Source organism: Stegodyphus dumicola, chromosome 1, assembly GCF_044657685.1.
Source record: "Stegodyphus dumicola isolate Sdum_Otavi_A_Nest chromosome 1, ASM4465768v1".
Taxonomy (NCBI): Eukaryota; Metazoa; Arthropoda; class Arachnida; order Araneae; family Eresidae; genus Stegodyphus; species Stegodyphus dumicola.
In genome coordinates this window covers 143450048-143475739 of record NC_140768.1, presented here as the reverse complement: position 1 = coordinate 143475739, position 25692 = coordinate 143450048, and the positions used below count along the sequence as shown (strand labels likewise).

The window sequence follows — 25692 nt, the reverse complement described above, 5'->3', positions numbered from 1 at the left end:
TCATACGAAAAATTTCAAGGCGATGTTTTAAACTGAGATTGGTCGCACTTTGCAGTCTCGTACGCATCAGAATATTGAAAATGTTCCGCAACAGTTACTAGAAAATCATCACTTGTTTCTTCGAATGACAGCTAATGAACAGTAAAGACATTGCTCACAAATCTAACATTGAAGATCTTGAAAAAAGAAGAGATTATTATCTTTTTGTCTTTGATTCATTGATTGCAGCATAGAAAATAAGTTGAGTTTCTGCATGCCATATTTGGATCCTAATGGCAGACATAAATCCTGATTTTTTCAAACAAATTGTAATTTCAGATACAACTGGTATTTTGATTAATTTTAAGACAAAACTGCACCTTGGATTGGGAAGGTTCAGCATCAGCACAGGAAGTTGGCCTTCAGAAATCTACAGTAAAGATCATGTTTGATCATATTTTGTTTGGAAATGGTAAATTCAGAAGGAATTAGTTCAGGAAGGATAGATGGTTAATTCTTTATTTTATGATGACCTTAATGGAATAGATATCTGAAGAGAATCGGAGCGTTAGGCCTGGAAAAACGCCACCGAAACTAGTTTCTGTTACACTGTAATGAACATCAGTAAATTACGTCCTGGTCAAGTAGTTTTCGTCAAAGAAAACTACTTGACGAGATCATAAGAATTTTCCGTGTCATAATTCTTTAACTACCCCTACCAGATTTGACTACTCCTTGCTCTAAAGAGTACTCTTTGCAGACTACTCTTTGCTTCCTAAAAGGAAGAGTGACCTCAAAAGTCATTATCTTAAGACCAACGAAAAGCTCCAGAAAATCGTGACCATAGATATAAACAGCATTCCAAAAGAAGAGTTGTTCAAGGAATCCACAGCTGTATGAACTGCTAAGCATTGCATTTAATTACAAATTTGACGGCTAAGAAGGATGATTGTTGTTTCCTAAATTTTATATGATCTTAATTCTGTAGAGGCACTGTGTATATAAAGCAACCAAATATTTATTGGTACTTTTGTTTGAAATTACAACTAAGGAGGTTAACAAAACTTAGCTTCTCCTGCTAGCGCCCTGAGAATACAATAATAGTTAAATTATTATTCAGATCAAATATTAACACGCCAAGCCTTTTTTTTTGTCTTCTTTTCATTTCAGCCCGTGATATTCGATTTCAAAATATTATTGAGGAAAGTATGAGTATCAGAGTTTCTAAAGAAATTAGCTGTCCATCTAATTGTAAAGATGAAGAAATTCCAAGGAGCAGTACTGTGAATATAATTCAAAAATTTAGACACAAACTGCAACGAAAATCCAAAGGTCGAAGATACTGTAAAAAATTACACAAACATAATGCAGTAAGATTAAGCTGATGTATTCCATGAATTCGACAAAACAAATTATAACATTCTGTATGTGAAACGTTGCAAGGACAGCCATTTCTACGTATTTCTGTTTTAATAATACTGATTATTTTTTATTACAAGTAATATTTAGTTACATTTTTTATGATCTCCATATTATTTAAAATTTATTAATTTATATATAATTATATATTATTTATTTTTTATACCGATACAGACGAAAAGTATACTGTCAGTCACAAGTGGTTGACACAGTCTAAGGGAAAGTATTGTATCAGTCACCAATGGCTGGGATGGAGTTTAAAGTGTTAAAGACTGGCATGTGTCGTAGGGTTTCTTTTATTTTCCATAACAAATTTAAGTTTGATACCTTTCCTGAACTCATTGACTTCCTCTAACATTTTCTCGCCAGGAAGTAAATTTAAAGTTAAGTGAAGTGAGTATTTAAACGGATGAATCTCTGAGTTTATTCAGAGCGTATTTTCGCTAGCCAGCGCACATTTCGTTGCTATCTCTTTGTTACGCTAGTAAGCCTCTTGGTCATTTCGGATTATCATTACATCTGTTACGTCTTTATTGAGTCAAACCGCTAGGCGTAATTTAACGTGCTAATCGAACACTACTTTATTTTAGATTTTTGTCTTGAATTATATTCTACGTTTCAGTTTCACTGCAAGTTGACGGTGCTATTGTAATGCACAAAGATCGTGCCTTTCTGTTAATCATTTGAATTAAATAAAGGGTTATTTTCACCCTTCTTCTGTGCTGGTAATTTATTCACGCCTGTGCGAGAATTCGATAGGCTCGTTGCAGGATCTAATTTAGTTTATGTGGAATAACAGAGACATATCTTACAATGTTTCCGATGGTAATACATCTTTTCATATAATTGCAAGTTAGAGGCACTATAATAAATAATATGGTTTAAAACTAAACCTTAAACTTGTCAACTTTTCCACGTATTTAATGCAGAAAGTACTTAATTTTTACACATGCTGCCAACTTTTGATTTCGGCCATTGAATTTTCTGCGCACGAGCCTTGCAACAACATGTTCTTCAATGTTAAACAAGACTTATTATTATAAACAAATGCTCAATCATAATTTGCTCTTAACATTTTATTAAAAAAGAGGGGGAAAAATTATCTCTTACCATTTTGGCATATATCTCCTGAATAAAGTCCTGGACAGTTACAACTCACTTTTCTGTTTTCTACCACACAAGTTCCGTTGTTTTTACAAGGATTTGGATTACATGGATCTGTAAATGAACAATTCAGTACTAGAGACTAATTATGGTGTACATGGAAGAAAATAAATTAACATAATAAACAAAACTAAAAATCTGAAAGGTTTCAGATTTTAAATTACGTCTATAGGGGCGTTTTTTTAACGTTTAGTGTGTTACCTTTATTAATTACATATTATGTTCTTTGCACTTAAATCATAAAATTCAGTTCAATAGCAATGTCGCAAAATAATTTTAACATGAGCTTATCTTTAAAATTTCCGATGCACAGTTCGCGCGCTGGAGATAAAAACTTTTTTCCCCCGTAGAGTGTTGCCATTTCTTGCTTTAAATCGTTGAGTTTGTTGCTAAAAAATTCGTTAAAGTTTTACAAAATACGAAATCGATAATAAAAAAAAAATTAAAAATTTCAAATTTGGTCTTCCGCATGCCCATATTCGTAGGAAGATTACATCATTCAAAATTCGATGGCTCTTGTAATACTTCTTTGGCAATATGAAGCAACTCCAATGATGGAACACAGAAAAAACTGTATTTAGCACTCAAAATGGCGACATACAAACAAGAAGAGAAAACATATTCTAACATTTTAAAATAAATTACATTCTTCGTGCGAGAGTCGCACGTGGCACTCGAGTCTGGTTTCAAATATTGCCATTCACAAATACCTTAATGTTCATCTATTTAAATTATTTTAACTACAAGATTTTAATAGTATTTAAAGCTGTTACAACCTCTCCCCCAACGGAGAGACTTTTTCCGAAGGGAAAAGTTCTGTAAAATTTGACAGTTTAATAAGCTTGGCTTGCTCATTTGCTTAAAGAGAAAAGGTAACTTCTCTCATAAGTTTCCAAATTTCAGGTAAAAAATTTAAAGTTTTAAACAAATACTTTTACACCACATTTAAAAAGAAAAAAATGGAGAACGTTCAAATACATCAGTTGAGCATACATTAAATAATAAAATAAATTCTGAACGTGGTTACATACACTAAGAGTTATTACATTACTTAATTCTACTCAGAACATCTACGTTCTTGTGCAAAGATCCTTGGCGATGAATGACCTTACAATTATAAGGTTCTAATGAGAGTGCCCAGCGCATCAATCTAGAGTTACATTTGGCGTTGGATTGTAGGCAGACCAAAGTATTATGATCAGTTTGAATCAAGAATTCTTGCTGACCATCCAGATAAAAATGCAGTTTCTTGATAGCGTAGATGATAGCAGCGCACTCCTTTTCAGTAGTACAATAATTCTTTTCAAACTTAGTAAACTTTTTGCTTATATACAAGATAGGGTGTTCACGCTGTTCATCATCTAATTCGCATAGTACTATACCCATGCCATTGTCTGAGGCATCGGTTTGTATAATAAACCTTTTATCAAAGTCGGGGGCATACAGAATTGGTTTCTTGCATAGAGACTCTTTTAAATTTTTAAAAGCTTTATCACATATTTCAGACCATTGTATATTTCCTTTTTTTTTTGTTAACCCCTTTAAAGCGTCCGTGAGGGGTGAAGCAATTTCCGAATATCTCGGTATGTACTGGCGATAATATTAGTCCAGTCCTAAGAAAGCACGTACTTCTGTTTTGATTTTAGGTGTAGGATACTCCTTTACAGTCAGGATCTTTACTTCATCCGGGGTTCGTTGTCCTTGTCCCACAACATGGCCTAGGTATCTCACTTGATCTTGTGCAAATTTACATTTTGATGGTTTTAGTCGTAAATTTGCTTTCTTTATTCTCTCTAGAACAGAAGTTAAGTTTTTAAGGTGCTCTTCCCAGTTTTCTGAGTAAATGGCAATGTCATCCAGGTATGGTACAGCGAAGCCTTCGCATCCAGCCAGGACTTTAGTTATAACTTTGCTAAAAAAATATGGGGCATTTTTCTAATCCAAAGGGTAAACGTAGAGGCCTGAAACTTCCAAAACTAGTTACAAATGTTGCATATCTTTGGGCTCTTTCTGTTAACGGAATTTGCCAGTAGCATCTAGATAAATTTAAAAGGGTAATATATTTTGCTTTTGCTACAGTTTCGATGCGTTTTTCAATATTAGGCAAAGGATAGTATTCAGTTTTAGTAACAGCATTGAGTTTACGATAATCAATACAAGGCCGAGGATCATTTGATGAAGATTCTATCAACATCATATAGTCCGATTCTCTCGGCTCTATAATTTTAAGATCGAGCATTTTCTGGATTTCCCTTTTGAGAATTTCAGTCTGTCGGGGTGACAGTCTGTATGGCTTTATTTGTATTGGTTCGTTATTTAATAGCTCAATATCGTGACAAACTAAGTTTGTTAGTCCAGGATTATTTGAAAAACAACCAGAATATTTCCATAAAATCTTTCGTAAATCTTCTATTTGCTCGGATTTCAACCTTTTCTCGAGTTCATTCTCCTCTATGATGTCTGAGAAATTTAATATACTTGGATTGGAAGGTAAATGAGGAATGTCCATTTCTAAGTTTCCTTCCATTTCAGTTAAGCATGTTAATGTGATATACTTGATTTGGCTCATTTTGTTCCTCGAAACTTACAATATAATTGGTTTCTGAAATTTTCTGCTCGATTTTTCCACGTCCTTTCCACTGTACTTCTAGTTTATTTTGACGATTCGTTGATAAAACAAGAACTAAATCTCCTCTAGCAAATTCTCTTTTCACTGCGTTTCGATCGTACCATGTTTCCTCCGTTGTTGAGCTTCTTTCATGTTTTCCACGGCAAGTTCTTGGCATTTCTTCATTCGATTAATAAGTTCGAAAACGTAACTGACAACATTATTACTTTCTTCAATCGGTTCTAGCCACTGCTCATAAAGTAAAGTGACTGGCGTTCGTAGGTTTTTGCCGTGAACTAATTCTGCTGGTGTAAAACCAGTGCTTTCGTGTGTGACTGTTCTGAGAGCAAAAAGAACTGATGGCAGATAATTCTCCCAATTCGAAGTCGCTCCTATACATACGACTCTTAACACCCATATTAGCGTTCTATGGAATCGCTCAACGGGATTACTCTGCGGATGATACACAGATTTTCTTACATGTTTAATGCCGAAACGCTCCAAAAATTCCTCTGTCAAAGTACTGACGAAAGAGGTCCCCTGATCTGTTTGGATCACTTTTGGGAAACCCATACGACTGAAAATCTGTAAGAAAGCATCAATCACAGATGGCGAAGAAATGTCTGTCACCGCAACAGCATCTGGGTATTTGGACGACATACACAGAGCTGTAATAATATATTTTTTTCCAGTCTCTGAAATAGGTAGCGTACCAACAGCATCGACATTTATTTTAGTGAATATTTCGGAAATTACTGGTACTAATATCATTGGAGCCTTCTTTTTGTCATTTCCTTTTCCAGCGCTCTGACAAGCATCACAGGTTCTTACAAAATCTTCAGTTTCTTTGTAACACCTCGTCCAGTAAAAAATATCTAGTAAGTCTGTCTTTGGTCTTTTTAACACCCAAATGACCAGAAGTTCTTTCGTGGCACATCTTTATAATTGACGGCTTGAGTTTTTCAGGTATAACGACAAGCTGTCTTTCAAAGCCCATTTTATCCGTCGTTTTTTAACTAAAAGCTCTTTTCTTGTCAGACTATAGTTCTCATTTTTGCATGTACCTTCGTTTTAGACAGTTCCTCAACAGCAAGCTGAAGTTGTGCAATTTCTTCTGAGTCAATGTTTACCAGTTTTATGAGAGTTTTATCTTCCGAATTTAGCTCCGGTAAATTATCTTCTTCTTCAAAAACATCTCAGGATGCTTTATTTTCTTCTTTAATCGGTTCCAAGATCTTCTCTTCAGCTATTTCTCTTTTCTTTTGAGCTCTAGTAGAGACAGCATTAACCTGGCGTTATGTAATTTGAAGAAAAAGGGTAGAGGGCGCTGTTGCTCGCTTAGTTGTAAGAGAATAAAGTTTGTTCATGTCGAAGGCGGCGGCCTAAGAATACGCTCTGTATATAGTAATTAAAATATTGTTAAAATGTAAAAGTGTTAAAATTAGTGAACTCACTGAACCACCATCATCTGATTTGAAAGATGCACAAAATTATTAGATGGTACATCGGCGTAAGGAATTAAGGTTTTATGAAGATTTTAGGTGTTCGATCCAAGTGTTTCGATTTCAATGGATATTTCATATTCAAGGGACCATGGAATTCCAAATAAAGGTAGGGAAATCTTAAATTAATTATTTAGTGATTATTTGTAGTACATTAGTAAGTATTTATTATTGCTGTCGTGGGTGTATTTAAATTAAATAAAATGGAAGAGAAGTTAGATAGATTGAAACGTAAACGTTCCACATTGAGATCGTCTGTTACTAGGTTAATTAAAGCGATTGAAGATAAATTAAAAATTGAAGGAGAGGAAAATTCGATTAAAGAATTACGAGAATTGTTTGAATTATTAACCGAAAAGAAAAATAATTTGAGAGCGCTTGATGATGAAATACAAGAGTTAATTGATGTTAACTTAATTGAAGAAGATTATAGTATAAGCGAAGAATACAATGAGAAATTTATAATTGTAGTCAAATTAAGCAGTTTCTAGGTGCGGTTACCGCAGTACCGCGAGGAATCCCCAAAGTTCTGATTTAAACCAGTCTAGTGGTAATGGAATTTTGCATGTAAGTTCCAGTTCTAGTGGGAGTAGTACGCTGCAATTACCAAAATTAATGATTGATAAATTTTGGGGAGACCCCAAACAATGGAATGAATTTTGGAATAGTTTCGAAAATTCGATACATAAAAACGAAACGCTTTCAAAAATACAAAAATTTGTATACTTAAAAACATTCTTAACGGGACAAGCTTCGAATGTTGTGTCAGGCTTTGAGTTAACAGAAAGTAATTATGATAGTTGTGTAGCATTACTAAAGGACAGATATGGTCGAAAAGACCTGATCATTAATTCATTCATGAATAAAATTCTCAATTTAGAAGCTGTTAAAAATTCTGCTAACGTAAAGGCTTTACGTAAATTATATGACGAATTAGAAGTTTCGATTCGTAATTTGGAAACTTTAGAAGTAACTTCTGGCTCATATGGACATGTATTAATTCCAATATTATTAAAATTAATTCCGGACGATTAAGTTTTGGAATTTAATCGGCAAAGAGGATCGAAAGATAAAGTTGAAGTTTCGGAATTAACACAATTTATTAAAACGGAAATAGAATGCAGGGAAGTTTCAAATCTAGTATTAAGCGAAAGGAAAAATCCTGTGCCTCCGCGAATTGATCAATCAAATTATGAAACTAGAAAATATGTAAAAAATACACCCATGGCTGCATTTCATACTGCAGTTAACCGAAAATGCATCTTTTGTGATAATTTGCACGAGTCATTTAAATGCGAAGTGAATGTGTAAGGATCTTAAGTTTTACTAAAGTTTATTTTTATTTTAAATCTTTACTATCACTTCTTATTTTCTACTTCCGGCCAGAATTAAAAGCTTTTAATTTATTTATGCAAATTTGTCTGGCGAACGCCAAGTACTTAAGTTGTGGCTTTTTGCCAAGCGAGAGAGAGGAAGGAGTTAGTCGAAGCAGGCCGCTTACCTTAGAAGTTTTACTCAGTTGCTGGTTGTCTTCCAGGCCAGAGGTTTAATCCTCGTGATAATTTTTAAACGTATTGTAGTGTTAACAGTTCTCTGTACTACATACCGCTTCCTGTTAATATAAGGCCAATCTTCCACGTAGGGCCTTGTTTGTTATTCCAAAGTTAAATTAGAGTTTAGTTAAATATTTTTATATTCTTACGTTCAGACCACAAGGAGTTGGTCTCCGTATTCCGAAGTACGGAAATTATTGTAAAGAGTGAAAAATAAAGGGTTTCGTATACCCTTCCTGTGTATCTTGTCTACTTCCCACATTTATTGAACATAGCTTTAGTAAGCTCCCTGTTCCGAGTCAGGTCTGTGCATGTTCCCAAAGAAAGTAAGACGGAACATTGAACCTGATAGTGGCGCCCAACGAAGAAGAATAACTATGGCCGAGTTTCAAGAAGAACCCGTGCTGCCTGCAGAAGCAGCTCAGAAACCAGAAATGCCAGCTGCCGCCCTAGAAGGATTTTGGTTACATCGTTCAGACCATGCGCGCTTCGATGAAACCAGAAGCAACATTTAATGGAAACTCACCGGTAACCAGTTTTTTGGAAAAACTAGATGACCACTTCATGCTCTACCCCGTGCACGAGTTTCAAAAAGTTACCTTAGCTACCAGCGCTTTGAGGGGCCAAGCGCTTAACTGGTTCAAATGTATATGCAGAAGTCTCTTGGGTCAAGCAGAAAGTCCCACCTATACTTACGAAAATTTCAAGACTGCCCTAGTAAAAGCCTTCCCTGTCGTAAGGGATCGTGCGAAATTAGAAACGGAAATTTTCAGCATATATCAGCAAAGAATCGAAAATATCTCAAGCTTTATTTTAAGAAAAATTCACGTCTTCAAACTCTTGTATGGAAACCGTTCGGATCCTGAGATAATTCAAGTGATTTTGCCGAGGTTACTTCCCCAAGTGCAAGACTTTATTGAATTAAGGAATCCGACTACACTGGAAACGTTATTTGAGCTAGCAATCCAGTTTGAAAGTAGAAGAACGGCGGACATTGAAAGAAGACGCCAATATCAACAACGAAACCAATTTGGTGCGCCAAGACCACAGCAAAGTCAAGCACACGGCTACGGAAGCAAAGCGAATCAGTGAGCAAGGAAACCCGAGCATTCAAAAACAGCCGGCGAACGTCGACAGTTCAATAGCAATCCAGGAAAAAAGTCTCAAGGCCAGTGGAAAAAGAAGGAAAGCATGGAAATGAAAAATGATTTAAACTAAAACGGATTTCTGCTGACGGGAGGGTGCGGAAATCCGAAGGCCAAGAAAACCCCTCTTCCTTCAAGTTAAATACAGTAATGGTGAAAAATTTGACTCTTCCGAAGATTGAAGTGTTGGTGAATAATATCCCAGCCACCGCACTCCTGGATACAGGGGCGCAGTGTTCCTGTGTGGCAGAAGATTTTTTTAGGAAGTATTTTCGTAAATATCGCATGTATAATTCGGATAATACGACAGTGTTAGCTGCGCAAGGAGAAAGATGTATGTGCATAGGTAAATTACCGCTATACGTCCGTATCAAGGACGAACAAGTAAAGGTTATGTTTTTCATAGTAAAGAATCTGCAAGCACATATTATCTTAGGAATAGATTTTCTTTCAGAGGCACAAGCAACGCTGGATTTTAATGAAGCGTCCCTTAAGCTGACGATGAAACCAGTTCGAGAAGAAAAGGCTGAACCGCCGATGTTAAACCTTGACCACCTGCCTAATGAAGAGCAACGAAGAATCCGACAAGTGGTAAGTGAATTTGCTTCGTTATTTAGTGATATTCCAGGATTTACTCAAGTTACTAACCATAGTATTGACACCGGAGATTCAATGCCAGTTCGCCACAAAGCATACCGGTATGATAAGAATAAGGAAAAAATTATAGAATGCCACATCAGCGATATGCTACGTAAAAAGATCATAACGCCCATCTCAAGTAGTTATGCTAGCCCGGTGGTTTTATGTGAGAAAAATAATGACTATCCATTGACACATCCAAAAAGGTGGCGATTCGCGATTGACTACCGTAAATTAAACTCCATAACTAAATATCCGGTATATTCGTTACCTATTATTGAAGAAATTTTAAGGAACATAACGTCGACCAAATATATGACGACTTTAGACTTAACGACTGGTTATTTTCAAATAGGGGTTAGGCCTGAGGACGTGCCTAAGACTGCTTTTATAACCAAGTCTGGCATTTATGCATTCCTGCGTATGCCGTTTGGCCTTTCAGGGGCACCGGCAACATTTCAGCGATGTATGGACATTGTGTTAAGGCCTGTTCTTGGAAAGTCCACATTTATCTATTTAGACGATATCATTATTACTAGTGATAATCTCGACCAACATGTACAGGATTTAAGACAGGTGTTTTTTTTTATTAAATGAGGCCGGTCTAAAAGTTAATGTCGAAAAGTGCAAATTTGCAGCCCCTGAATTAAAATATTTAGGTTACAAAATATCTCAGAAAGGAATCGAGACAGACGAATCAAAAATAATCGCTGTACAAAAGTATCCGTCCTCAAACACGGCGAAGAAGCTCTCTTCTTTTCTAGGTCTTTGTTCATATTATAGGTCCTTTATAAAAGATTTTGCAGCTATTGCTGAACCATTGTTAAAATTAAAAAGGAAAAAGGCAAGATTCTCGTGGACGGCCGAAGCCAATAGTGCTTTCGAAAAATTAAAGCAAGCATTAACGCAAGCCCCCGTTTTGAAATTTCCTGAAAAGGATGAGAATTTAGAAATTTCATCGGATGCTTCGGATTATGCGGTAGGAGCGGTACTTTCGCAAAATCAGCAGCCCGTGGCATTTTTTAGCCGAACTATAAATCAAACACAAAGAAACTATTCCGCGACCGAGAGAGAGGCACTTGCAGTTCTGTTAGCAGTGCAAAAGTTCCGAGTCTATTTTGGAAAGGCGCCAATAACAGTGTACTCTGATCATGCGGCGGTAACTAGATTGTACTCAGGGAAAAACTTATTCCCAAGGTTAATAAGATGGGCACTCAAGCTACAAGAATATAATCTGGTAATCAAGCATACCCCCGGAAAGGAAAATATTGTAGCAGATGCCCTATCCAGAACTAAAATAGATGAAGAAGGTAATACTGTAAAGGTGGCAATGCTCACAGCATGTACAATAAATTCCCGAGAAACTGTAATAACCGAACTGGGTAAGGATCCTGAGTTTGGAAGCATTTATGAGTATTTAAAGGATCCTGAAAATTTTAGCCACAAAGATATTGTGGCGATAAGAAATAGGGCGGCCCATTACAAACTAATAGATGGTCTATTATTTTATACAAAAACTACGAATTCCAACAACGAATTTCGACCTGTTATCCCATCTAGTCTTAGATTAAATATCCTGCAGGAGTTGCATGACAGCCCTTTAGCTTCTCATGCTGGTATTCGAAAAACTATACAACGCGTACGCGAGGCAGTCTATTTTCCTGAACTGCAAAAGTTAACAAGGGCGTATCTCCAGTCCTGCCCAACATGTCAAGCAGTTAATTATATTAATTTCCTCCCGGCCGGGTTTCTAAATAGTATTAAATCCGAATTTCCAAATGAAATAATTGACCTCGATTTATTGGGCCCTTTCCCAAAAAGTCAGTTAAATAAACGTCGCTATCTCCTTGTTATGGTTGATTATTTTAGTAAGTAGACCGAAATTGTTCCCTTAAAACGAGCCTCCGCGAAATTAGTTACTGATTCTATTTTAAATAAATATATTTTAAAATACGGGGCGCCCCTAAAAGTTATATCGGATAATGGTCCTCAATTTGTAAGTAATGTATTTGAAGACATGTGCCAAAAACTGGGCATACGTCATTTAAAAATGGTCCCGTATCAGCCGCAATCAAATATAGCGGAACGGGTCAATAGAAATATAGTGAAAATTATCCGTAGTTATGTTAAAAATTTTCATAAAAGCTGGGATAACTATGTCAATGAATTTGCTTTCGCCCTTAGGACCACAAAACATGATACAACGGGCAAAACTCCTGCTGAGTTATTTTTAGGCAGAAAGATTATAACGCCGTTCATAAATTATTTTATGTGCAACAAAGAGCCCCAGAATTTAAAATGGGTGATATAGAAAAATTAATTAAAGAAGCAAAAAAGAATACTGAAGTAGCACAGAGAAAATAAAAACTTTATTATGATTTGAAACGACGGGGAGTAACTTATAAAGTAGGGGATGAAGTGTTAAAAATTAAGCATTCACTTTCTTCAGCACCAGAAGATAAAACCGCCAAATTTTTTCCACGATTTGAAGGACCATATGTCGTAGAAAAAATAACTCACGCTGTAGAGGTGTTAAAAGCCAGGAATGGTGAAACATGCTCCGCAAACATTGATCAAATAAAACTCTACTATGATCGTAATAAAATGCAAATTTTCAAAGATCTTTTGCAGGATCAGGCACGGCAGGCACGGCAGGCACAAGCTCGAGAGGTGGAACAACGACAAGTACAAGGGCAAGCCATTAGGAGGCAGGAGCAATTGAAAAGAAAGTTTCCCCGCTGGAAAATTGAAGGTAACAAGAAAAAGAAGCCGTTCCACCGTCCAGAAAAGAGAGCTCACGAACACCCCCACAATGAAGAAGGGAGAAGTACGACGAATGCAAAGAAAGCCAGGAGAAATAACGGCAACTATAACCCGGCTCCCAAACGGAAGATCTACTCATCGGACAGGACTCTCCGCAGCAAATTTCGCCGAACTGCGGAAGGGCCACCAGCGGCGGAGGAAAAGGTACAAGGAAAATTTGAAGGGCCAGCAACGAGGTCCAAGCAGGAACGCGAAAGAAGTGTCCCGGTTCCGCCAAGACCAGCTGCCATCAAACGGCCAAGACCACAGGCAGAGGCGAAAAAGAAGGTATTCAAGGGTGACCGAACTGGAGGAAAAAGAAAGCTTCTAAAGGAAGGAACTGAAGGGCGAACCTGCACAAGAAGGAGGATAAATCAAACTAAATCTGCGCTACCTTCCAGGACTGGGCTCAGAAAAGAATGTCCGAATATCACAAAGATAAGTAAAATTTTATGTTACTTTGCAGACTTAAGTTAATCTTTCATTCTTACTGCAAGTGGCAGATTTCAAGAAGTTTTACCTCATGTGAGGTCTACCTTTATCGCCAAAAAGGCGAGAAATGAGTTGTTACCGATTTTGGTATTATGTTTTTCAATTACTCGCGCGTAAAACTAAAGTTGATGTATAATAGGAATGTGTAAATACTTAAATATTGTAAAAGTTATTGCATAAATTTTACTTAAAACATTCTGGCAAGAAAGAAGTTTTAGTCTGAAAGACTTTTGAAATGCAGTATTTCAATGTAGAAGAATTGGCACTTGCTTCGAAAAGAATAGAAGTTAACAATGTACTACTAATGTATGTTTTTAAAATGCGTAAAATTAACGGCATGTTAATATGTTCTTATATACAATGTGAACTGTTATTTTAAATGTTAAGAAATACTATGATATGGTAAAAGTGAAAGTAATGGGAAAAAAAAAAAAATTAAACTTATTCGTGTGACTGAAAAAAGACCAAATTATGGTGAATATGTGTTAAAGGTTGAATGAATGTAGTTAGGCTCTCTGACGCTACACTTCAGAGTTAGCCACTTTCAGAATAGTACCTCAGGGTTTCAGAATAGTACCTCAGAGTTGAAGATAAGGTGTGTTACGAGGTCTTGTTATGTTGAATTTTAACACGTTAGTGTTTTGATTGTAGGAGGCAGTGTTGAACACGTATACATAAACACATTCGTGTTTGGTGTTCTTTTACAACACATGTCAGAGAGCAAGGGGAGCACGAGCAAGTCATGAATGAAATAAGAATGTTAAGAGAAATGTAAATATTTATGTTACTTGCCATTTCATTGTGTAACATTTCATTAAACTAGTTTTCCTTCCAGATCTCTGGAAGGAACCAGATTTGAATAAAAGCTCCTGTTTAGATGCAGTACAGATGAAAAATTGGTTGTCAATGGAGCTGATATTGTAAAAACATTTTTTTTTTAAATTTCTAGTTTCTAGTGAGAAATGTTTGTAAAAGATTGGCCTCGCGTCAGATTCTAGAGCTAAAAGTTTTCAACAAGGTCATTTTAGACCTCAGTTTCAAACTAATTAACTCTGGCGGGAAGTATGTAAGGATCTTAAGTTTTACTAACGTTTATTTTATTTTAAATCTTTACTATCACTTCTTACTTTCTACTTCCGGCCAGAATTAAAAGCTTTTAACTTATTTATGCAAATTTGTCTGGCGAACGCCAAGTACTTAAGTTGTGGCTTTTTGCCAAGCGAGAGAGAGGAAGGAGTTAGTCGAAGCAGGCCGCTTACCTTAGAAGTTTTACTCAGTTGCTGGTTGCCTTCCAGGCCAGAGATTTGATCCTCGTGATAATTTTTAAACGTATTGTACTGTTAACAGTTCTCTGTACTACATACGGCTTCCTATTAATATAAGGCCAATCTTCCACGTAGGGCCTTGTTTGTTATTCCAAAGTTAAATTAGAGTTTAGTTAAATATTTTTATATTCTTACGTTCAGACCACAAGGAGTTGGTCTCCGTATTCCGAAGTACGGAAATTATTGTAAAGAGTGAAAAATAAAGGGTTTCGTATACCCTTCCTGTGTATCTTGTCTACTTCCCACATTTATTGAACATAGCTTTAGTAAGCTCCCTGTTCCGAGTCAGGTCTGTGCATGTTCCCAAAGAAAGTAAGACGGAACATTGAACCTGATAAATGTTTCTGATAAATTAAAGAAACTAAGATCCGAAAACCGCTGCTATTCTTGTTTTAAAAAATTCCATACATCAAAAAGGTGCAGAAATAAAACTAAATGTAATAAATGTGGCGGTATGTATCACAATGAATCGATTTGTACTAATAAATCCCTTGTAAACAAAAAGTCGGAACAAGGTTATTCCAAAAATGAAACTGAATCTCTGACTTTGAATTCTGAGGAAAGAAATAAAGTTCAAAACTTAAAATTGATTGCTTCTGTTCCTCAATGTGATAATAATAATGACTGTAATGCCAGGGAAGTATTATTACAAACTTGTACAGTTTATGCTTGTTCTAAGTATAAATCAAAATTAACTAGATTAATTCTTGATCAAGGCAGTCACAGATCCTTTATAACGAAAAAATTGGCCGACGATTTACAACTTACTCCAATCCGTTATGAAAGACTTTCTGTTTATTCATTTGGTGCGACGAAGGCAATGAATCATTCCTATCCGGTTGTTGAAATCGAAATTCAGAATTGGAAACAAAATAATAAAATAAAAATTGAATGTTTGATCTCGGGTGTTATTTCCTCGGCGTAAGTTTAAGATAGCGTTTTGTGGAGACGTTGAAAAAGCCTTTTTGATGATAGGAATTGCTGAAGATGATAGAAAATTTCTAAAATTTCTTTGGTTTAATGAAAATAATGACTCCTTTAAGATTATGCAAATGTGTCGCGTAGCTTTCGGTTTGACTATATCTCCTTTCATTTTGGCCGCCACTATAAAATATCACATTCGAAAATATAAATATAAAATGCAGGACAGTTTCCAAATGTTAAATTCTTCTGTCTATGTCGATGACCTATATTTTGGAACAGGAACGGTTGAAGATGTATATCGGTTATTTGTAGATGCGGTTAACATAGTTAAGGATGCTGGGATGAATTTCAGAAAATTAAGAACTAATTCTAAAGCATTAAACGATTTATGGGTCTCAGATGGGATTAAGGAATCAGACAACAAATTAACTAGTGAATCGAATTTCTTAGGCAGGATTTGGAATTCCATTGAAGACGATATAAAGTTAAATTTAAAAAAATTAATTGACTTTTCTACTGGAAACGATTTTGCTACAAAAAGAAAACTTTTGCAAAGCATCTCCCAAATATACGATCCATTTGGATTTATTGCACCCTTTGTTATTAGGGCGAAAATTATTATGCAAGAAATCTGGTGTTTCGGTTCTGACTGGGATGAGGTCCTTCCTGCAAAGATTAAGGACAAATTCAACATTTGGCGGGAGGAACTTAATGATTTAACTGAAATATCGATACAGCGAAATTTCTTTGATGACGATCCAATGAATATCAGCCTTCACCTATTTTCGGACGCTAGTCCTAAAGCATATGGGGCCATCGCATATTTCAGATATTGTACGAGTGATTCTAAAATTAAAACTTCATTTATCATGTCAAAATGCAGGGTTGCACCTTTAAGAGCAATCACTCTTCCTCGTTTAGAGTTAATGGGAGCACTCGTGGCTGCTCGAATGTATAAATATTTGAAAAAATTGTTTGGTGATTTAATTGAGGATGTTTATTTTTGGAGTGATTCCGAAATCGCCATTACTTGGATTAAAGGTTCGCCAAATAATTGGAAACCATTTATCGCCAATCGTGTTACAGAAATACAGAGTATATGCAACAAAAAATTGTGGAACCACTGCGAAGGAAAACAAAATCCTTCCGATTTACTAACTCGAGGAATTAGTGCTCAGTCAGTAGTTAAGAATGATCTGTGGTGGCATGGGCCACACTGGTTACGTTTTCCTACTGAAAACTTTCCGAAACAAAAGAAATTACAACCAAATTCAGAATCGTTAGAGTTAAGAAAAAATATTATTTTGACTGTACCTGTAATTAACAATGAATCCCCAATTTTGCATATAGAAAAATTCAGTTCTTTAGGAAAATTACTTCGAATTACTGCCTATGTATTTAGATTTATTGGGAGGCTTCGGAAAAGGTCTACAGAGAATGGACCTCTAAGTGCTTTTGAGATTAAAGCAGCTGAATATTATTGTGTAAAAATTACGCAATGAGAATCGTATCAAGCGGAAATAATTAAGTTATCAAATAAAAAATCAATTCTCGATTCTTCCATCTACTCCCTTAATCCAAGGCTTGATGAGGAGGGAATTCTTCGGTTGAAAGGTCGCATTCAATTTGCAGACTGTCACGAGAATTTAAAACATCCTATTCTATTACCCTCAAAATGCAAGTTTACCGAGTTGATCATCATGGACTCGCATGAAAGATTATTCCATGCTGGAGTTAATTCGACACTAACTCAGATCAGAGACAAATATTGGATCATTAAGGGAAGACAACGTGTTAAGACTATCATCAGCAAATGTGTGATATGCAAACGATATAGTGCTCGTCCTGGGGTACAGGATATCGCTCCACTTCCTCCAGACAGAATCCAAGAGTCGCCTCCATTTGCTGTGACCGGGTTGGACTTCATCGGTCCATTTTTTACGAAAGACAGGCAAGGTAAAGTTTATATGCTGTTGTTAACGTGTGCGGTCACTAGTGCCTTACATATAGAGATAGTAACTGATCTCAGCACTGAAAGTTTTTTTTCTAGCTTTCCGAAGATTTTTAGCTCGCCGAGGACTGTGTCCGTGTACTCCGATAATGCCAAGACTTTTAAAGGAGCTGATAAAGAACTAAAACATATTTTTAAAACTTTGAGTGACTCATCTGTGAAAGAATAATTTTCTGCTAGAAATTCTGCATAAATTGGAAATTTATTATTGAGAGGGGTCCATGGTTGGGAGGGTTTTGGGAGCGTATGTTACGAACCATAAAATCCAGCTTGCGAAAAATTATTGGTCGAACATCCCTTACTGTGAAAGAGTTTGAAACAGTGCTAATTGAAATCGAGGCAATGATTAATTGTAGACCAATTACCTACGTGTTTACCGATCCCAATGAACCTTCTCCACTAACACCCTCTCATTTTCTGGTTGGTAGACGATTGCTTTCTCTGCCTGCTAATAAAATAACATCAAATAATTTGATTGGATCAAGAAATTCAATTATTAAACGATATAAATACCATCAAGATATTTTAAATCATTTTTGGAAGCGTTGGAGATCAGAGTATCTTTTTAATCTGAGATCTGCCAATATTTATCCTCCACACTCTAACGCATCTCAGTTTAAAATCAACGATATTGTCTTGATTCATGAGGACAAACATCCCAGAAATCTCTGGACAATAGGTAAAATTTTGGAATTAATGCCAGGCAGAGATGGTAAAATAAGATCTTGCATAATTAAAACACCTACTGGTACCTTAAAAAAGCCTATACAATTGTTATACAATATGGAACTTAACTAATATTTGTATTTTGTATTTTTAGGTTTCATTCTCCTGGCCTTGCTGATAGGTATCATTTAATGTTTTGTAAAATTTTATGTGCTTATAATTATGTATGCATGTTTGTTATATTTAACCATTTCTCCAGGATTTATTGTCGAAATATTAATTGAATATTATAGAATATATTATTGAAAGATGAACTCTCCACCGAGTTCAGGTGGGGAGTGTTGTGTAATTTGAAGAAAAAAGCTAGAGGGCGCTGTTGCTCGCTTAGTTGTAAGAGAATAAAGTTTGTTCATGTCGAAGACGGCGGCCTAAGAATACGCTCTGTATATAGTAATTAAAATATTGTTAAAAATGTAAAAGTGTTAAAATTAGTGAACTCACTGAAACACCATCATCTGATTTGAAAGATGCACAAAATTATTAGACCTGGTGAGGACAACTATCAGGTTCTTTTCCTTGTTTATTCAACAGTGCAAGAGTTCGATTGCCTAATAAATACCTTCCTTTGTCGAGTTCATTTCTAATAATGGCAGCCTTAGTTATTACTCGCCCAAGATCGCAATTTAGTTCGATCTCAGCCAATGGTAAACAGGTTGGATTCAAATCTAATGGCTGTTGCACCCACACATTTTCACCTGTCAGCATTTCTGGCGTGATGTATTTGCGACAAACTATATCAATACTAGCACCTGAATCCCTTAATATAGGAATTTTATGACCATTTACGTAACTCATGCTAGTATAAGGTAATAGAAATTTATCCTCTGGTTTTGCACTAATTCTGTTAAGATTAGCAGGAGATTCAGTACTATTCTTAAGTTTTGGACATTGGGGTCTTAAATGTTGATAGGACCCACACTGATAGCATTGTGGCGTTTTTCGTTTTTCATATTTATCATCTGGACGTGGACTTCTAGGTCTATGAAACCAGCTTTGCGAATTATATCCTGATGACAATTTTTTTTCAGTTTTATTTTTATTATCTGAACTCAATTTACCTTCAGTTAGTGCATTGTGTCTTTCTTTCTGCCGATCCACTACAGGCCTTTTTTGAAAGTTTCCGAAAACGTTTTCATAGACATCAAGTTTTTCAGCTAATTTTTTAGATGAAATCATCTCTACCCACTCATCAAGAAAATGATCTCGAATTTCAGGAGGAACTCGACGTTTAAGTTGGTCAAGCACCATCAAATCTAGCAACTGATCAAAAGTCTTAACTCCTAGACCAGTCACCCATTCTTTGCAATAATTTTCTATTTCATAATTGAAATCCACCCATGTGGATTCGGTACTTTTTTGATGTTTCATAAATTTCTGCCTAAACTTTTCCGGGCTTAATTTAAACCGTCTTAACAATAAATTTTTCACGTGTTTATAGTCTTTAGCTTTATCGGAGGGTTCTCTAGCTATTAACTGGGTTACTTCGTAAGGAAGTAGTCCTAGTAAATGAGATACAAATTCTTCTTTATCAATTTTAGCCCATTCTGCTTGCCTTTCAAACAATAGCAAATATAGACTGATATCTCCTTTCTTGTCATCGAATTTCTGCATAAGGTGACGAAGCTCCGTTTTCGGCCGGATCTGTCCGGTATTTTGAGACTTTGTCTCTGCTTCAAGTCTTAATCTCTCTAATTCATACTGTTCGTTCCTTCTCCGCTCTTCTGTTTCTTCCGGTCTCCTACGTTCTTCTCTTTCCTCCCTCTCTTTCCGTTCCTGTCTTTCCTCCCTCTCTTTCCGTTCTTCTGTTATTGCGTCTAAGACTCCTTTGACGAAGACTTCATCATAATCTCTACTTTCAACAATTTTCTGTTTTAAATCGAAGGTGAAAATGTGCTTTAGGCCCCTGCTTGGCGATTTTCAGCTGCGGCGATTTTTTGAAAATCGCCAGTAAAATATCAGAATACGTTGCATAAACAAAGTTGCGAAGGCGGAGCTATGTGACGTTCATAAATGGGTGGGACTAAGATTGTGACGTCACAATGTATTCTCTATAGATGTAGAAATAAGTATACAATTTTTTTTTTATTTCAGACTACTATAATACGGTAAGTGAATTGTAACAATTATTAAAACTGTAAACAACGTCGCAGTCTCTCATACAGGGTGAATATTTTTAAGCTTTAGTATTTATACAAATAAAAACAGATTTTTTAAAATTTTAATTTCATATTGCGGAACATTTTAACTTATCATCTTTACAAAATTACCTTATTTATACGTAACCACACCATCTCTTACATACTAGTAAGTAAACAATCTTCATTATTTTCTAAAAAGTTTTAAGCTTTACATTAATAAAAAAGAAAAATATTTATGATTGAATATCAACATCATACACAGCTTTCATTTCCCTGTTTTTTAAGTTCCTAAACCACGTTCTATACTCTCGTATTAGAATTCTACACATTAATACATTTAAAATATCTAATTTCTCACAGTGAAAGAAAATAAGAAAATATTAAAAATAAGCAATTTTAAAAAGAAAAAAATATTTTCACTTACCCTTTTCAGGAAAATAAAAAGTCTTTTTGAGGGTTTTTTTTTATTATTTATTTATGTCGGAGGAAAACCTCCCTAAACCCCGTCTTTAAGAAAATTTACTCAGTTTTATCGGCCGTTTCCGGCGGATAAATCTTTATGATTCCCGCTAAAAAGGCACGATAATGTTCATCACTTAGTGAGTGGATGTGCCATTTTCGCCACATATATTCCGCTAAATATGAATCAAATTAGCCATCTACGTGGTTTGTATTTCGACGTAAATGACGTTTGATTCCAGACTAGGTACCTTCTATAGAATTAGTGTGCGCACCCGACTCGGGATCACGGAAGTACAGACTGTGGTTGACAGTCAGATGGCTATAACCTAAATTTTTTAGTCCACCATATGCCTTCCAGCAGTCTGAAACCACAGTTGATCCCGGCAACACCCATTCAACTATCACTCTCTCCAAACTCTCCTTTGATCTATTCTCAACCTCTCTAAAAAAACATCTGTTCGTTCCTCTCTCTATACCACCAATTAACCAATGACCGTCCACAGGCTTTCCTCTTCCATACTTCATTTTCCCGAATTTGCTCTCATCCACTTCAACTATTACTCCTTCACCACCAATTGGAACACTATCATTTATCACAGTCGTCATACACACTTCTCTGCAAAACATAAACCAATCAACAACAGCATGTTCATGCACTTTCACTTCTTGAATCACAGATTCATTTCCCATTTTCAAAAACCAACACCTCGTAATTCTCAAAATATCACGTATACTCAAATGGCTATGACTAAACCATGAACCTTTCCTTATACTCCTACAAACATCATGCGCATTCACTTTTCCTTGTTCTCTACATCGCCATTCAAATCCATCTATAGTTCCCTTTCTCTCACAAAAACGCATATTTTCACCACATTTCGAACAAACAAAAAAAGTAGCAATCAAACCAACTTTCATACACCATTCAATGACGGTACGTTTCCCTTGCACTTCCAATAAAGTAATAAATTTACATGTACAATCACTTACCTCTCTCAGCATCACAGATAAATCCATAGCGACTGTTATTTAACGAAATATATGCAGAAAAATGTTAAAAACACACAGATAAAATCACTCGATTGATAACTACCAAATAACATTCAAACGGCAACTGAATTAACTGCCCAAATTACGAAGTAAAAATTCCAAGAGAAATCGTCTGCTTGGAAATTCTTTTTAACTGCAAGTATATATTTTTGAAAACATAAATTATCGTCTGCTACTTGACATTTGTGCTCTCTCCGAAGAAATTTATTCGTATCTAGTTATTAAAAAACGCTGTGAAAGCCATGCTTTTCGATATCTAAAGCTACGATAAGTAATATTGTCAACGATAGGAAATTAAAAAAAGACAACAAATATAATGAAATTAAAAAACAAAATAAAATCTGAAATTTAAGTTTAAAACATAAAATACCATTAGTTTCGCTTAAACGCTACGTGTAATTCACAACAAATGCGAGAGGTTTAAACCTCGTAGAAATTTACAACATTTTCATTCAAACATCTAAGTTTATTTCTTGCAAAATGCATGATTCATGCGAAGGATTCATTTGTTAAAATTTATTTGCGTGCATACATATTTTCTTAAAGAGATATCAGTCACTATGCATACCAGAAACAGTGTATAGAAAAGCCTCCTATACAATTTGAAGTCAATTAAATAAGATTAAAAAATTCAGATAATTACACAAACTTGGCATTGCGCACTGCTTGGCTTTGTCCATATACACATCGATCTATTTTCACTTAAAAAAACATCCCAGAATTGCACAAACTCGGCATCGCGCACTACATTGGCTTTGCCCATGTGCACGTCGATCTATTTTCACTTAAAAAACATCCCAGAATTGCACAAACTCAGCATCACGCACAACCTCGGCATCGCGCACCACATTGGCTTTGCCCATGTGCACATCGATCTAATTTCACTTAAAAAACATCCCAGAATTGCACAAACTCGGCATCGCGCACAACCTCGGCATTGCGCACCACATTGGCTTTGCCCATGTGCACATCGATCTATTTTCACTTAAAAAACATCCCAGAATTGCACAAACTCGGCATCGCGCAAAATCTCGGCATTGCGCACTACATTGGCTTTGCTCATGTGCACATCGATCTATTTTCACTTCAAAAAAATCCCAGAATTGCACAAACTTGGCATTGCGCACCACATTGGCTTTGCCCATGTGCACATCGATCTATTTTCACTTAAAAAAACATCACAGAATTGCACAAACTCGGCATCGCACACAACCTCGGCATTGCGCACCACATTGGCTTTGCCCATGTGCACATCATCTATTTTCACTTAAAAAAACATCCCAGAATTGCACAAACTCGGCATCGCGCAAAACCTCGGTATTGCGCACTACATTGGCTTCGGCCATGTGCACATCGATCTATTTTCACTTCAAAAAACATCCCAGAATTGCGCATACTCGGCATCGCGCACAACGTCGGCATTGCGCACTGCATTGGTTTTGCCCATGTACATATCGATCTATTTTCATTAAAAAAACATCAGAGAATAGCACGACGTCAGCTTTTCCAATCTTCTAGGATTGAGCCAAAAAGAAATACAAAATATTAAAAATAAGCAACTTTAAAACGAACCATACAAGAAAATCTTTTCACTTACCCTTTTCAAGAAAAATGTAAATTCTTTTAGAGGAGTTTTATATATGAATTTATCTCAGGGGGAAACCCTTTTGGATCCCTCCTCATCTTTAAATAAATTTACTAACGTTTTATACGCCGTTTCCGTAATATATGCAGAAAAAAGGCTAAAACCCACAGGGGGGAAAACACTCAATTAAAAAAAGAACCACCGCATAAGAATATTCAAACCGCAACATAATTAACAAGTAAAAATAAAAATAAATAAATAAATAAATTTTAAAAAATGAAAGCTTTTAGATTTTACATTTCGCCCAAAGGGGCGTTTTTTTTTAACGTTTTGTGTGTTACCTTTCTTTATCAAATATAATGTTCTTTACACTTAAACCATAAAATTCAGTTCAACAGCAATATCGCAATATAATTTTAAAATGAGCATATCTTTAGAATTTCCGATACACAGTTTTGCACTCTGCACGTAAAAATGTTTTTTTTTTTTTTTTTTTTTTCTCGCAGTGTGTTGCCGTTGCTCGCTTTGAAATCTTTGAGTTTGCTAATCAAAAATTCGTTCAAGTTTTACAAAATATCAATCAGATAATAAAAAAATTTCCAAGTTTGGTCTTCCAGATACCCATATTAGGTTGGAAACGTATGTTATTCAAAATTTGATGGCTCTAGGTACCGTTGTTTTATCACAATGTGAGAAACATTTATGCAGAGTTTTCAATATTTAATTTCTTTAAATATAACACAGGGCGATAACATTTAGTGGCAACAGAATAACAACACAGCTTCAAAACATCGGGTTAGCCATGTTGGCGCGTTTATTGCCCATTGAAAAACAATCGCCAAGCAGTGGGCTAAACTGCATTTTAACCAAATCGACTATTTTCAAATCTGAAGTCACATGAACTCCCAGTTCAGCCGCGAGATTTTGCAAATCTTCCTTACGAGCTCTTCCGGTACTACTTTGGTAGACGGTTGCACGGATTTTTGGCGATTTACATTGGCGCAATTGTTGGCGAGGTTTTTACAGTTGTCAGCCATCTTGAAAAATGCTATTTTTACGTATTTCACGCATAGTAAAGTATTCGAAACTTAAAAAAAAAATAAATATCGTTAAAAATAATGGATTAATTTTTTGTTGAAAACGTTGTTTTTTTACGATGGCTGGCAAATGTAAATAAAGAGATTTACTAAGTGTATAAAATGCTAAAGTAAGGTTAAATTATTACTTTCATATAATAGAATAAAAACACCGCTATAAAAACATTGCGCCAACATTTAATTGGAATAAAATATTACTTTAATTGAATATTGAATTAAAAACATAAACCAACGTTTAAAAGAATTAAATTTTTCAATTACTTAAATTCAAATCCTTTAAAATATGTTTTATAGGATATAATTATTTAACATTAAAACATATGTGGCAATAAATATCTCAGGAATTTTTGAAAAAAGTGTATTAATTTTTTAATAAAAATTTAAGTATACAATAATAAAGTAAAAGAAAAATATGTACTTACATTTTTTTTAAGCATTTTACCTTAAGTATATTGATAAGTACCAGAAAAAAAAAAAAAAAAAAAAAAAAAAAAAAACGATTTTCATCTGTTATCCCCATCTTTCGCACTTCATTGAAGAAACAATTAGTGAGGTTTCCTCAAAAAATTTTTAATAAATTTCTTCTGAACCTTGTAACAATAAATGAATCTTTGAGTAGGAAATCCAGGTTGTCCAAAATAAAGTCTCAAACGGCAATTTTTTTATGCCGATACCAATAATTCTTGGTAATTACCAATACCAACATTTATCTTCGAAACGGAGGCATCCATTCGTTTTGAAATCTGAGGAATTCGAAGAGATGAATAATAAAATTTTAAAATGGCTCGGAAATGCACAAGTATTCAGTAACCAATCAGGGAGCTGATTACATCACGCATAGAATTAGAATTATTTAAATAATCATTCATAATAAAATCATATTTAAAAAATTACAAAATTAAATTGTATTTTAATATTTAACAGCCATAAGTAATGTTTAAAACATTAGATTAAATTTATAGATATTAAAACCAATTACTTTTAAAATAATGTGACGTCATTCATTACATCATTCACAACAAAAAATTCCATAAAATATCATAAACAATAAAATTTTTATTTCAAATAAAA

The 25692-nt window shown here is 35.2% G+C and overlaps 1 protein-coding gene across 4 annotated transcripts in view; it reads right to left on the bottom strand.

Moving 5' to 3' along the window:
- Window positions 1–25692, bottom strand: part of LOC118203715 (uncharacterized) — a 234507-nt gene that overhangs the window by 41473 nt on the left and 167342 nt on the right. For all 4 annotated transcript variants that reach the window (XM_085821500.1, XM_085821502.1, XM_085821505.1 and 1 more), the window contains one exon: window positions 2509–2616. In XM_085821500.1, coding sequence (XP_085677626.1) covers window positions 2509–2616 — 108 coding nt within the window. The remainder of the gene's footprint in view (window positions 1–2508; window positions 2617–25692) is intronic.